The 15,400-nt window shown below is 36.8% G+C and overlaps 1 protein-coding gene across 1 annotated transcript; it reads left to right on the forward strand.

The window, feature by feature from the left end:
- The first annotated feature begins 7,815 nt into the window (after nt 1-7,815).
- On the forward strand, nt 7,816-9,543 carry LOC130736900 (uncharacterized). The gene has a single exon (XM_057588675.1). The coding sequence runs from the start codon at nt 7,816-7,818 to the stop codon at nt 9,541-9,543; it is 1,728 nt and encodes a 575-aa protein (XP_057444658.1).
- Nucleotides 9,544-15,400: the final 5,857 nt, after the last annotated feature.

Genomic DNA, 15,400 nt, shown 5'->3' on the forward strand with positions numbered 1-15,400 from the left:
GTAAAAACGTTAGTTATTATTTAAGAAAACAAATCATAATTAATATGTGCATAGATTGTTGGATTATGCCAAATTTGAAGCTTAATCATAATTGATTTCATTAAAGAATTTCATTTGAAAGCATATTAATCGTATGCAAAAACCTTTGTTATCCTATTAAATATTTTGCACATTAAAAACATGAAATTAAGCTTGATAATATCTCATCGAAATTATTTACTATTATTATGGTTTTCAAAATTTATGTTAGGTTGTAGTGAAAAATAATACCATAAAAAACAGCATAAATTCCTAAACAGAATATCTCACTATTTTTTAAAAGTCTATTTATCGCAATTAATATCAATATATATTAGAAAAGAAGAACTTCCATCAGGCTGACTTAGTGATGTGTCGTTCTCACGTTAATTCTTAGTGACGTGTCATTCTCACGTTAATTCTCATATAAAAAAAATTCCACGTGTCATTCTCAAGTTAATTCTCATAAAAAATTACATTTTTAAAATTTAGATTTGATTAGGATTTAGGTTGTTTATTTCTTGATTTTATCTTCATTTATTTTTTATTTATTTATTTTTTATTTTTTATTTATTTTTAGATTATTAATTAATTTTTATGGTATTTTTATTGAATTTTCGGATTTTTAATTAATTTAGGATTTTATGAGTTTTTATTGTGATTTGCTAGATTTTGATAGTTTTTATCTATATTTATTTAGTACCTTTTTAAATTTTAGATTTGATTAGGATTTAGCTTGTTTATTTCATGATTTTATCTTAACTTATCTTATTATTCTGAATTTTTTTTCATAAAATCAATATCAATCAATATCAATCAATATATATTAGAAAAGAAGAACTTCCATAGTGACGTGTCAGCACTAGATTAATTCTTAGTGACGTGTCAGCACCAGATTAATTCTCATAAAAATTATTCCACGTGTCAATTTGTTAGAGGATATAATTTTCAATTGATATATGTTTTAATTTTATATATTCTAACCTAATTAATTGATATTATTTTAGAAGATATTATTTTCAATTGATATATGTTTTAATTTTATGTATTCTAAAATAATTGATTGATATTATTTTAAAAGATAAGATTTGGTCTTTTAATTTATTTTAAATTTATTTTTACAATATATTGATTAATTTTTATTGAATTTTCAAATTTTTTATTATTTCGAGATTTTATGAGTTTTTATTGTGATTTGCTAGATTTTGTTAGTTTTATGGATCTTTATTTAATACCTTTTTTAATATTAGATTTGATTGGGATTTAGGTTGTTTATTTCTTAATTTTATTTTAATTTATCTTATTATTTATTTTATTTTAAATCCAGGAAATACTTTATTTTATTTTAGATTTACTTTTAGAGTATATTCATTAATTTTTCTTCAATTTTCGGATTTTTAATTAATTCATGATTTTATGAGTTTTTATTGTGATTTTCTAGAATTGGTAGTTTTTATCTATCTTTATTTAGTACCTTTTTAAATTTTAGATTTGATTATGATTTAGGTTGTTTATTTCTTAATTTTATCTTATTATTTATTTAATTTTACTTCCGGGAAATATTTTATTTTAAATTTATTTATAGAGTATAATAATTAATTTTTATTGAATTTTGGGATTTTTAATTAATGCAGGATTTTATGAGTTTTTATTGTGATTTGCTAGATTTTGATAGTTTTTTACTATCCTTATTTATTGTTTATTTTTAATTTTAATTTCATGAAATATTTTATTTTATTTTTGAGTTACTTTTAGAGTATAAATGATTTTTTATGGTATTTTTATTGAATTTTCATATTTTTATTTAATTCAGGATTTTATGAGTTTTTTTATTGTGATTTTCTAGATTTTGGTAGTGTAGTTCTTTTGATTGGCTGCATTTTGCTCAAACCATGATGTGCAACCATATGTTCCAACATCTGGAGCAACATGGTGGAATTACATATGTTGTTGGTTCAGTCGTTAAAGTCAAGTTTGTTGTGAGGTTGCTGATTGTATGGGGATTCAAAAGATTTATTCTATGCTGTGCGTTTTATCTTCTGAAGACGTGTTTGTTTTAATCTTGGCTGAAGTAACAAGATTGATAACGTGTGAACCAAGTCTATCTCAAAGTTTGAATTCTGTTTTACTTGGTTCTGTTATTTTATTCTGGTAAGATTTGATTCCTTGAAGATTCTTTCCAGAAGTGTGTTAGTGGACTCTATGACGTTCAACCCATTGAAGATCCAAGCCTCAAGTGAACGTCTATATAAAGGAACTTATAAACCCTAGCTGCACACGGATTAAGAGAGATATATACTGATCTTAGGGTTTTTATTTGTGAGTCCTCTTGTGAGTTTTGTACCAACTTAGTGCTTACGTTCATCAAAGTACTAAGTTGATTTGTTTAGTTGAGTTGTAATCTCATCAAACTTGTTTATTGATAAACATGATTTGATCGCTGTGGCAGTGGTCATTAGGGGTTAGAGAAAGTTTTCTCATAGCTTAGAGGAGAAGGGCTAAGCTAGATTCACTTGTGTAATAGTGGTGGACATAAAAGAGGCTCTATACTAAGGGGGAGTACTTAGGTATAGGAGGGACTTTCATGTGACCTGAGAACTATTATTTGATAGTGAATTGACTCCTGGATTGGTATCCTCCAGACGTAGGTGATGTTCACCGAACTGGGTTAACAACTCCTTGTGTTTGTTTGTTTAACTGTTTGTTTATTTTTAATACTCTGATTGTGTTTTGTTGTGCTACACATTGTTGCAACATTGTGTATCACATCTGTCCTAAGTGAATACGAATTGCAATTGGCATCAGAGCAGGCACCCTGTTCTGGTTGGGTGAGCTCCAGGGAAGACAAATTCGGTTCCAATGGACAACTCAAAGGAAGGTGGCTCTGTGAATAGACCACCTATTCTGGATGGCACCAACTACGACTACTGGAAGGCTCGTATGATTGCGTTTCTCAAATCAATTGACAGCAAGACCTGGAAGGCTATTGTCAAAGGTTGGAAACATCCGGTGAACATACCCAAGGAAGGGTCATCTGTCGGTGAGTTGAAACCTGAGGATGAATGGAACAAAGAAGAGGATGAGGAGGCGTTGGGTAACTCTAAAGCGCTAAATGCTATATTCAATGGAGTGAATAAAAACATGTTCCGATTGATCAACACTTGCACTGTGGCAAAGGATGCTTGGGAGATTCTCAAGACTGCTCATGAGGGGACTTCCAGGGTTAGAATGTCAAGGCTTCAGATTCTAACAACTCAGTTTGAGAACTTAAAGATGAAGGAAGATGAGACCATCTCTGATTTTCATATGAGACTGCGTGATATGGCAAACTCCTCTTTCGCTTTGGGAGAACAAATGTCAGAGGAGAAGCTTGTGAGAAAGATTCTCAGATCTCTTCCTAAGAAGTTTGACATGAAAGTAACTGCTATTGAAGAAGCTCAAGACATAAGCAGTATCAAGGTGGATGAGCTTATTGGATCCTTGATGACTTTTGAAATGACTCAAAATGATAGACCTGAGAAAAGAAATAAAAGCATTGCTCTTGTCTCAAGCACAGATTTAGATGATGATATGTCTGATAATGAAACTGGTGAAAGCATATCAGAAGCCATAGCTTTTCTGGGGAGAAAATTCAACAAGGTTTTGAAGAGGCTGGATAAGCGATCGAGGCCAAATGTGCAAGACAAACGGCTTGACAACTTCAAGAATCAGCAATTTCAAAGAAAAGTGAAAGATGAAGACAAGACAGGAAATGGACGAGGGGTTCAATGTCATGAATGTGAAGGCTTTGGCCACATCAGGGCTGAATGTGCCACTTATTTGAAGAAACAAAAGAAAGGGATGGTCACCACTTGGTCTGATGATGAATCTGATACAGAAGGTGAAGATGTAACAGCAAACAGAGTAACTTCATTCATGGTTAGATGTGATTCAGATGATGGGGACAGTGACAAGGAGATCTCTGATGAGGAACTTGCTGAAGCCTATAAGCTTCTCTACACTAAGTGGAAAGAAGCATGTATCTACGGTCAGCAACAAAAGAAGCAAGTCTTTGAGCTTCAAGCTGAGAAGAAGAAGCTAACTGAAGAAGTGGCCTTATTGAACTCAAAAATGGAAGGAATGACCAAGTCCATTCACATGATGAGTAAAAGCACTGATATTCTGGATGAAATTCTTGATGTTGGAAAAAGTGCAAGTGATAAGACTGGGATAAGATTTGATTATCGTGCTGTTAACAAGGCAAGCCAGAACATGACCAAGGAACATGTGCAGATTGGAAAGCAGTCAAATGTCAAAATGTGGAACCGCAGGCCCCAGCAATCAGTTACACATTCGTATGCTCAAGTCAGGAACTATCAAAATTCAACTTGGAGATGTCATTATTGTGGGAGATTTGGTCACATTAGACCATATTGCTTCAAGCTTTATGGATATCCTATACTTCAAGATGTATCACGAGAGTATGAAAAGAAAAGTCCAGGCAAAATCAGGTGGAAGCCTAAGGTTAATGCTACTGCTCTCATTGCTCACACCTCTCTGCGTGCATCATCAAAAGAAGACTGGTACTTCGATAGTGGATGTTCCAGACACATGACAGGAGTGAAGAGTTATCTTGAGAAAATGAAGCCACATGCTAAGAGCTTTGTTACTTTCGGTGATGGAGCCAAAGGAAAGATCAGAGGAATTGGAAAATTGTCTGACACAGGATCTCCAAACCTTGATGATGTTCTGTTAGTTGAAGGATTAACTGCAAACTTGATCAGCATAAGTCAACTTTGTGACCAAGGCTTGAAGGTGGTGTTCAAACAATCTGGATGTGTTGTCAAAAATAAGAACAAGGATGTGCTAATGAGAGGAGCTAGATCAAAGGACAACTGCTACATGTGGACCTCTGAAACAACATCCTTGTCTGCTCGATGTTTGATGTCTAAGGAAGATGAAGTTAGAATCTGGCACCAAAAGTTAGGTCATCTGAATCTTAAGAGTATGAAAAGAATTGTTGCTGAGGAAGCAGTTATAGGAATACCAGAGTTGAAAATTCAAGAAGGAAAGGTTTGTGGTGAATGTCAGATTGGGAAGCAAGTCAAAATGTCCCACCAGAAGCTACAACATCTGACTACATCAAAAGTGCTTGAATTACTGCACATGGATTTGATGGGGCCAATGCAAGTGGAAAGTCTGGGAGGAAAAAGGTACGTTTTTGTCTGTGTAGATGATTTTTCCATATTCACTTGGGTAGAATTTCTGAAGGAGAAGTCAGACACCTTTGAAGTGTTCAAAGAACTATGTCTCCAAGTGCAAAGGGAAAAAGGGAGTGGGATTGTTAAAATAAGAAGTGATCATGGAAAAGAATTTGAGAATGGTCAATTCTCTGAGTTCTGATCCTCTGAAGGAATCAAACATGAATTCTCTGCTCCTATCACTCCTCAGCAAAACGGAGTGGTTGAAAGGAAGAACAGAACATTGCAAGAATCTGCCAGAGCTATGTTGCATGCTAAAAATCTATCATATCATTTTTGGGCTGAGGCTATCAACACTGCCTGCTACATTCACAATCGCGTCACTATTCGTCAAGGAGATACAGTCACTCAGTATGAACTATGGAAAGGGAAAAAAACTACAGTGAAGTATTTCCATGTTTTTGGCAGCAAGTGTTACATTCTGTCTGATAGAGAACACAGGAGAAAACTGGATCCTAAAAGTGAAGTTGGAATATTTCTGGGGTATTCTGGAAACAGCAGAGCATACAGAGTTTATAATATTCGTACTAAAGTCATGATGGAATCCATTAATGTAGTTGTTGATGATACATCCAATGAGAGAACGGGACAAGCTCATGATGAAGATGATCTACCATATGAGTGTACAAATGTGGAACCAGATGAGCCAGCAATTCAATTCCCAAATGAGCAAGAAAACACTGTCTCTCAACCGCCTTTAGCTACCAAAGAACCCTCTATTAGAATTCAGAAGATACATCCAAAGGAAAATATCATTGGTGATCTGAATGATGGGGTTATTACAAGGTCAAGGGATCTAGTTTCTAATGCATGCTTCATATCAAAAATAGAACCAAAGAACGTCAAAGAAGCTCTGAATGATGAGTTCTGGATTCAATCCATGCAAGAGGAACTGGGACAGTTCAAGAGGAATGAAGTGTGGGAATTGGTTCCAAGACCTGATGATGCAAATGTTGTGGGAACTAAGTGGATATTCAGGAACAAGTCTGATGAAAGTGGTAGTGTGACAAGGAACAAATCTCGTCTAGTTGCTCAGGGATACTCTCAAATAGAAGGAATAGACTTTGATGAAACTTTTGCTCCTGTTGCTCGTCTTGAATCTATCAGGTTGCTGTTGGGAGTAGCATGTTTGCTGAAATTCAGACTATATCAGATGGATGTCAAGAGTGCATTCTTGAATGGTTACTTGAATGAAGAAGTCTATGTGGAACAACCTAAAGGGTTTGTAGATCCAAGCTTTCCAGATCATGTGTACAGATTGAAAAAGGCTTTGTATGGCTTAAAACAAGCACCTAGAGCATGGTATGAAAGATTAACAGAATTTCTGATCAACAATGGTTATGACAAAGGTGGCATTGACAAGACCTTGTTTGTTAAGAAAAATGGCAGTGAACTTATGGTAGCTCAAATTTATGTTGATGACATTGTGTTTGGTGGCATGTCGAACCAGATGGTGGAACAATTTGTTGAACAAATGAAATCTGAGTTTGAAATGAGTCTTGTAGGTGAATTAACTTACTTTCTGGGACTTCAGGTAAAACAGATGGAAGATACCTTATTCATCACACAAAGTAAGTATGCTAAGGGGATTGTTAAGAAGTTTGGTCTTGAGAATGCTGGTCACAAAAGAACACCTGCTGCAACTCATATCAAGCTTACAAAGGATGAGAAAGGTACTGATGTGGATCCTAGTTTATATAGAAGTATGATTGGAAGTCTTTTGTATCTCACTGCCAGCAGACCAGATATTACTTTTGCAGTTGGATTTTGTGCTAGGTATCAAGCAGAACCAAAGACTAGTCATCTCATTCAAGTGAAAAGGATCATTAAGTATATCAGTGGTACAAGTGATTATGGCATTCTGTACTCTCACAACACTAATTCAGTGCTAACAGATTACTGTGATGCAGATTGGGCTGGAAGTGCTGATGATAGAAAGAGCACATCAGGTGGATGTTTTTTTCTTGGAAACAATCTGATCTCTTGGTTCAGTAAAAAGCAAAATTGTGTCTCTCTCTCTACGGCAGAAGCTGAATATATAGCTGCTGGAAGTAGTTGCACTCAGTTGATGTGGATGAAACAAATGTTAAAGGAGTATAATGTGCAGCAAGATGTTATGACATTGTTTTGTGACAATCTAAGTGCTATCAACATATCCAAAAATCCAATTCAGCACAGCAGAACAAAACATATTGATATTCGTCATCATTTCATCAGGGAGTTGGTTGAAGATGGTACTGTTACTTTGGAACATGTCTCAACTGAAAAGCAGTTAGCAGATATTTTTACCAAAGCTCTGGATGCCACACAGTTTGAAAAATTGAGACAGTTATTGGGTATCTGCCTATTTGAGAAATTATAGCAATCAAAGGGATTTTGGTGTGCCAACGACTATTTTGTCATTACTTTTGAGGCACGCTTAATCAGGAATTTCCATTGTTTCTTGATAACCTCTCCTGCAACCTCCACTGCACAACTTCAAATCTCTGAAACTCACTCCAAAACCGTCCATCCTTTTCTTGAAGACCCGTGTTTCCTTCTTTGTGTCCTCTTCACCATGAGTCAAGATTCTAGCAAGAAACTCACTCCTGAGATGAATGCTTACGGGGTAAAGGTAATGGGTTTGAAATCCAAAACCTCAAAATCTTCAAGGGTTTCCAAATCCTCTCCTCATACCTCTGAAATCGCAATTGCTCAAGGTATTCCTCAACCATCGTCTGATCCGTGCAAGAAGAAAGGGAAAAAGGCACGATCCAAGTCAGATGCGTCCAAAGCAAAGAAGAAGATGGTAACGAGAAGCTCTGAGGCTACCCAGGGAGTGAATTCCGAGGCTGAAATCAACCCAAGTACAGGTGATGATGTTGCTGATCCTCGTATCATTGAAGTGTTGGAAACTCCTCTCAAGGAAGTTTTACATGCAGATGTAGATCCAATTGTTCCATCACCAAGCAACAATCAATCAAGCCACGGTGTTGATACTGATTGCAACAAGGATTCTGATCATCTTGAGGAAGAGGTAATGGTTCCCAACTCTACTCCCTCTGTTGATAAAGATATGCATGTCGAGGATGTTCAGGATGTCATTGAAAACTCAGAATCTGATGAGGTGTTGATTAACACCCTTGGTACTTCTGCTTCTGTTGCTTCAAAGAGGCGAAAGATGACTGTTGTTCGTAAGTACTCTACGCGTTCCTCTGGCAAGAAGTTAGGTTTGGGTTTGAGTGAGAACAAGAAGCGCAAGAAGGTCATTATTCTTGATGATGATACTCCTGTTGTACAGAATTTCAAAAGAAAGGTTCACAAAGATAATGCTACTCCTGTTGTTGATGAGACTCCAACTGTGGAGTTGGATAAGTCAGATACTGGTTCTACTGCTCGAAAGCGCAAGATTGGGAAACGAATTCTAGAAAATGGGTCTGCTGCTCCTTTGGATAACATTTCCTTTCACTCTGAAGAAAGTGTTGGTAAGTGGAAGTATGTTTATCAGCGTAGGATTACTCAAGAGAGGGAATTGACTGGTGAGATTTTGCATTGTCAAGAAATTATGGAACTTATTGAGGCTGCTGGGTTGTTGAAAACTGTTACTGAGATTGGTGGCTGCTATGACAAGTTGGTGAGAGAATTTATTGTGAATGTGACTACAAAGTGCACTGTGTCTGGACATCCTGATTTCAGGAAAGTTTTTGTGCATGGTAGGTGTGTACACTTTTCACCTGAGAACATTAATCAGTATTTGGGAAGGAGCACTATTGCCACAGGAAATGAAGAGCTGTCCTTGAGTGCTATCACTCATGAACTCACGGCTGGTCAGGTTATGGAATGGCCTGTCAAAGGCTTGTTGTCTTCTACTCATTTGAGTGTGAAGTATGCTATCTTGAATCGCATTAGTGCTGCAAATTGGGCTCCTACCACCCACAACTCAGATATTTCTTCAGGTTTGGCAAAATTAATTTATCTGATTGGTACTAAGGCTCAGTTTGATTTTGGTGAATATGTCTTTTCTCAAACTATGAAGCATGCTGACACCTTTGCTGTTAAGCTCCCTATTGGGTTTCCTTGTTTACTTTGTGGGATTATCTTGAGTCAACATCCTCAAATTCTCCTTGTTGATGAGGTTCCTAGCAAGAAGGCTAGTTTTCTCACTATTGATTACAGGCTGCTAGTTGGTGCCCATGTTTCTGATGTTGCTGGTTTGGCTGAGATGACTCAGGGGGAGGGTGCTTCCTCTCAAAAGACTCCTGAGACTCCTATTGCTGCGCTCATTGCCGTGTCTAAGATGCTTTAGGACAAAATTACTAGTTGTACATTGAGGAAGAAGAATGTGGACACTCTCATTCTGCAGTTGACTAAAGGCAAGAGGCCTCGTGAAGACAATGCTGCTGATGATCAAGATGATGCTGGTACTTCTGATGATGACACTATTGCTAGTGATTAGTGTATTTGTTCATTCTTCATTCAATCTGGTTGTAATATTTTGTTGGCTTCTGCTGGCTCTCTGCACCCTTTGACAAATTCTACTAATAAGGGGGAGAATGGTATTGTTGCTTGTGTTTGTGCTGTTGTTGCTGTTGTTGAGTGTTTCTGGTATTCAGACTAAGTATGGTGCTCTGTATTCTGACTCAGTAGTGTGTTCAGTTCATCATATGCTGTGTGCTGTTTTGTGTTAATGGATGAGTATTGTTGTTTTTGCATTGTTTGGCTTTCTGATCATGTTTTAACAAAAATTTGCCAAAGGGGGAGATTGTAGTTCTTTTGATTGGCTGCATTTTGCTCAAACCATGATGTGCAACCATATGTTCCAACATCTGGAGCAACATGGTGGAATTACATATGTTGTTGGTTCAGTCGTTAAAGTCAAGTTTGTTGTGAGGTTGCTGATTGTATGGGGATTCAGAAGATTTATTCTATGCTGTGCGTTTTATCTTCTGAAGGCGTGTTTGTTTTAATCTTGGCTGAAGTAACAAGATTGATAACGTGTGAACCAAGTCTATCTCAAAGTTTGAATTCTGTTTTACTTGGTTCTGTTATTTTATTCTGGTAAGATTTGATTCCTTGAAGATTCTTTCCAGAGGTGTGTTAGTGGACTCTATGACGTTCAGCCCATTGAAGATCCAAGCCTCAAGTGAACGTCTATATAAAGGAACTTATAAACCCTAGCTGCACACGGATTAAGAGAGATATATACTGATCTTAGGGTTTTTATTTGTGAGTCCTCTTGTGAGTTTTGTACCAACTTAGTGCTTACGTTCATCAAAGTACTAAGTTGATTTGTTTAGTTGAGTTGTAATCTCATCAAACTTGTTTATTGATAAACATGATTTGATCGCTGTGGCAGTGGTCATTAGGGGTTAGAGAAAGTTTTCTCATAGCTTAGAGGAGAAGGGCTAAGCTAGATTCACTTGTGTAATAGTGGTGGACATAAAAGAGGCTCTATACTAAGGGGGAGTACTTAGGTATAGGAGGGACTTTCATGTGACCTGAGAACTATTATTTGATAGTGAATTGACTCCTGGATTGGTATCCTCCAGACGTAGGTGATGTTCACCGAGCTGGGTTAACAACTCCTTGTGTTTGTCTGTTTAACTGTTTGTTTATTTTTAATACTCTGATTGTGTTTTGTTGTGCTACACATTGTTTCAACATTGTGTATCACATCTGTCCTAGGTGAATACGAATTGCAGGTAGTTTTTATCTATCTTTATTTAGTACCTTTTTAAAGTTTAGATTTGATTATGATTTAGGTTGTTTATTTCTTTATTTTATCTTAATTTATCTTATTATTTATTTAATGCTAATTCTAAGAAAAGAGAGTTGATTTGGTGCTGAGGGTCCACAAAGCTACCATGGACACGCAGAGATTTGATAGCTGCTATTTCTACCTCTGCCACATGTCGCGATCAGGACAGAGGTATGCCGTAAGATGATGTTCCGTGAAGAAGAGTTTATCATGTTGTGATTGATGGTTTGTGCCATTTCAGTTTATCCTTTGTTCGTAAATTCAATCCTGGATTCTAAAATTTCACATATTTTGTGTTTTGATCCAAAAGTTTACAAATTTTTGCATAGACCCTTTGACGAATCATTGTTGAAGACGTAATGTTTTGATTCTGATGTAATGTTTTTTCTATTGTTCTTCTTCCGCTTTTGTATTTTTTTAAACCAGATTTTAGTATAGTTTGTAGAAATCCATGCGTGTGAAACCATTCTAAACCAGATTTTGGTATAATTTATAGAAATTTACGAAACTTAGGATAGCCTGAATTTATATTCATTTCTCAAATTTTTCTCGTTTTTATTCTTCATGTTTGAGCTGTGTGTATAAGCATACTATTTGCACTGTATGTGAATGATGCACAACTTACTATTTTTTTTAATGATGCACATGTCAGTCAAATTGATGAAAGCATATGAAGAGCTCACATTTAATCTTCATGAGTATGTTAAGCTCATTCTTAAGGTTGGTTCATGTTTTCCTCAAACTCATTAGTTTTGCATATACTCATGTTTTAGTATGCCAATTGGGTGACTTATCTTACTTTACTCTATATATTTCCTTTAAGTTCAATTTAAATTGATTGTTAGTATAAGTTTATTGGTGAAGTAACTGTAGGATCACGCGCTTACCACTACGCCAAAACCAATTGGTGTTAGTGAGGGCGCAACGTTATTTCTTATAGCGTAGCAGACAGCGCCCCGTTTCGAATGCTACCTGCAGGCAGGATGCTGGCCCACCTGGACCCAACAATCCCCCCCCCAGCACCTACCAGCCAAACTAGCTGCACAGCATGCCTTCCGTGGGATTCGAACACGGGACCTGGCTCTGATACCACTTGTAGGATCACGCGCTTACCACTACGCCAAAACCAATTGGTTTTGGCGTAGTGGTAAGCGCGTGATCCTACAATAACCACAATTATTTTGGGTGAGAGAATTATTTTGTTTTTTTTCTCACATATATAGATAATTTGTTGGGGTGCGCACATATGGGGCAATACACCATTTTTTTGTTTCTCTTGACTGAAATGTGTCTTTGATTTTTTGTTTCAGTAGGGTTCCACCCCAAGATTCACAAATACACTAAATACAATTCTTTCACCACAGTCCTTTCAAATTGGTGAAGGAGGGTATTTTATTCTTCAAGACTTCATTTTGGGTTTCTGTTTCAATCTTCTTCATGAATTGATTTTGTTCTTAAACTAATTGTAAGATGTCATATGCTTCAAGAGTTCCTGCTTTTCTCTTCTTAATCAAAAGCAAAAGGATTGAGGAAAAGAAAATCTTCTAGGGTGCCGAATATTCACTAATTGGAAAAAAAAAATAACATGTGTCATTCTCAGATTAATTCTCATAAAAAAAATACATTTTAAAATTTTAGATTTGATTAGGATTTATATTGTATATTTCTTGATTTTATCTTAATTCATTTTTGATTTATTTTTAGAGTAAAAAAATACATTTTTAAATTTTAGATTTGATTAGGATTTAGGTGGTTTAGTTCTTGATTTTATCTTAATTTATTTATTATTTATTTTTAGAGTATTAATTAATATATCCATAACTTTTTTTAAAAAAGAGTGAGTTTGAAAGCTATAGCTTAAGTTAATTTTTTAATATAATAATAATAATAATAATAATAATAATAATAATAATAATAATAATAATAATAATAATAATAATAATAATAATAATAATAAGGCTTAATTCTACTTTGGGCCCCTGATCTTTAAAAAATGAGCGATCGGGGGCCCCCGTGTTTGAACGTAGCGGTCAGGCACCCCAACGTTTAAAAAACGTGCGTTCCAAGCCCTTCTGTTAAGTGCCGTTAGTTTGACCAAACGGAGCCAGATCAGGGCTTTTCTTTTTCATTTTAACATTATCTTTTTCGCCCAAAAATTCCCCCCAAATTCACAAACACGCTTCCCCCCAATTTTTACCCTAATTTCACCCTAATTTAGCAAGAGAAAGAGAGAAGAGGAGAAGAGGGCGAGTCGCCGGAAATCGCCTTCGGCGGCAGCGCACGACGGAGGTTGTAACACCCCTATTTCCAGGTGTCACTTAGTAACTTGAAAATAGAGTAAAGCGGAAAATGCAGGTATTTTTTTTTCGATTGATTCCTTTTAATCAAAGCAATATAAAATAACAACATAACCCAACCACTAACTAACCAATGTACATCAAATATAGACATGTACAGCCTCAGCTGCACTTCCACGTCACGCGCACTCGCAGTGACTCCAAAATAGTGAGCCCATAAGCAAATATATACAGACCCAGAAGTGTAAGTGAGAAAAAAATTATAATTACAAACCACTAGGAGAAAGTCGGCCTCAAAACAGCCTAAGCAAAGACCCCTATGGTCCGACTGACTCACTGTGATCCCTCAGTAAGAGAACCACACAAAAGCCACGCGTCGGGAACCTACCCTGTCCCAAAAGCAAAACGAATCAGAGCTATTACAGTAACAACCAACTCAAAAGATTCTAACCACCCATATCTCACACTACTATCATCGACTCTCCCTCGATCAGCCATGAAGTCCGGGTCCTCGTCGAAAGCTTCAGTAATAGACATTTTGCTCCGGGTCTTTCCCGCACAACGAATCATCACGAACCGGCTGACGGACGCCTGGCAGCAGGCCGACCGCCCAAACACAAACATACAAACAAAGCCAAGGTGCTAGGGTCAACTTACAGAATACAATAGATATACAATCAACATGCGATAAAGGGGGTATATATATATGTTGTATATATACATATAAGTTATGTATTGTATCAACTCTCTAATACAATTCAATCATCAAAACACATAACGATGTTTATCAACATCAAATCATCAATATCTCAACAAATATAGTTAGAGTGCATAATATGTCAATGCAACGTCAATTAAGAAGGTTTCGGAAGAAATAGGCTGGGCACGATCGAGTCGGTCCTAACACTAGCATTGTGCCGACCATAACCCTCGGGTGTCACTTACAACCTTGACATAGTCGGATCAGTCCTAACCCTGCGGGTCGACTTTTCCCTCCGCTATGCCTGACATCAACAGGTCGATCCTAACCACACGGTCGATCATATCCCCAATTGAATGCCCGAGTTACCCGAAGGCATGCTGTACCCGAAGGTATATACTGTACCCGAAGGTATATACTGTACCCGAAGGTATATAGATATACTGTACCCGAAGGTATATAGATATACTGTACCCGAAGGTATATATTGTACCTGAAGGTATATAGATATACTGTACCCGAAGGTATATATTGTACCCGAAGGTATATACTGTACCCGAAGGTATATAGATATACTGTACCCGAAGGTATATACTGTACCCGAAGGTATATAGATATACTGTACCCGAAGGTATATGCTGTACCCGAAGGTATATAGATATACTGTACCCGAAGGTATATGTCGACTCGGCGACAAAATACAATTAATTATGAAAGGAGTGCGATCACCCTTGATGACTTCTTGAGTCATCTGACTCATCAAATCTCGATGGTCAAAAACTGCTCAGACCCAAACTCACAACTGTAGGATCACGCGCTTACCACTACGCCAAAACCAATTGGTGTTAGTGAGGGCGCAACGTTATTTCTTATAGCGTAGCAGACAGCGCCCCGTTTCGAATGCTACCTGCAGGCAGGATGCTGGCCCACCTGGACCCAACAATCCCCCCCCCAGCACCTGCCAGCCAAACTAGCTGCACAGCATGCCTTCCGTGGGATTCGAACACGGGACCTGGCTCTGATACCACTTGTAGGATCACGCGCTTACCACTACGCCAAAACCAATTGGTTTTGGCGTAGTGGTAAGCGCGTGATCCTACAGTAACCACAATTATTTTGGGTGAGAGAATTATTTTGTTTTTTTCTCACATATATAGATAATTTGTTGGGGTGCGCACATATGGGGCAATACACCATTTTTTTGTTTCTCTTGACTGAAATGTGTCTTTGATTTTTTGTTTCAGTAGGGTTCCACCCCAAGATTCACAAATACACTAAATACAATTCTTTCACCACAGTCCTTTCAAATTGGTGAAGGAGGGTATTTTATTCTTCAAGACTTCATTTTGGGTTTCTGTTTCAATCTTCTTCATGAATTGATTTTGTTCTTAAACTAATTGTAAGATGT

The sequence above is a fragment of the Lotus japonicus genome, chromosome 1 (genome assembly GCF_012489685.1).
Source record: "Lotus japonicus ecotype B-129 chromosome 1, LjGifu_v1.2".
NCBI classification, from domain to species: Eukaryota; Viridiplantae; Streptophyta; class Magnoliopsida; order Fabales; family Fabaceae; genus Lotus; species Lotus japonicus.

Bases quoted from the DNA above. Each gene is read 5' to 3' on its own strand.
- LOC130736900 (XM_057588675.1), top strand. From the start codon at position 7,816: ATGAGTCAAGATTCTAGCAAGAAACTCACTCCTGAGATGAATGCTTAC.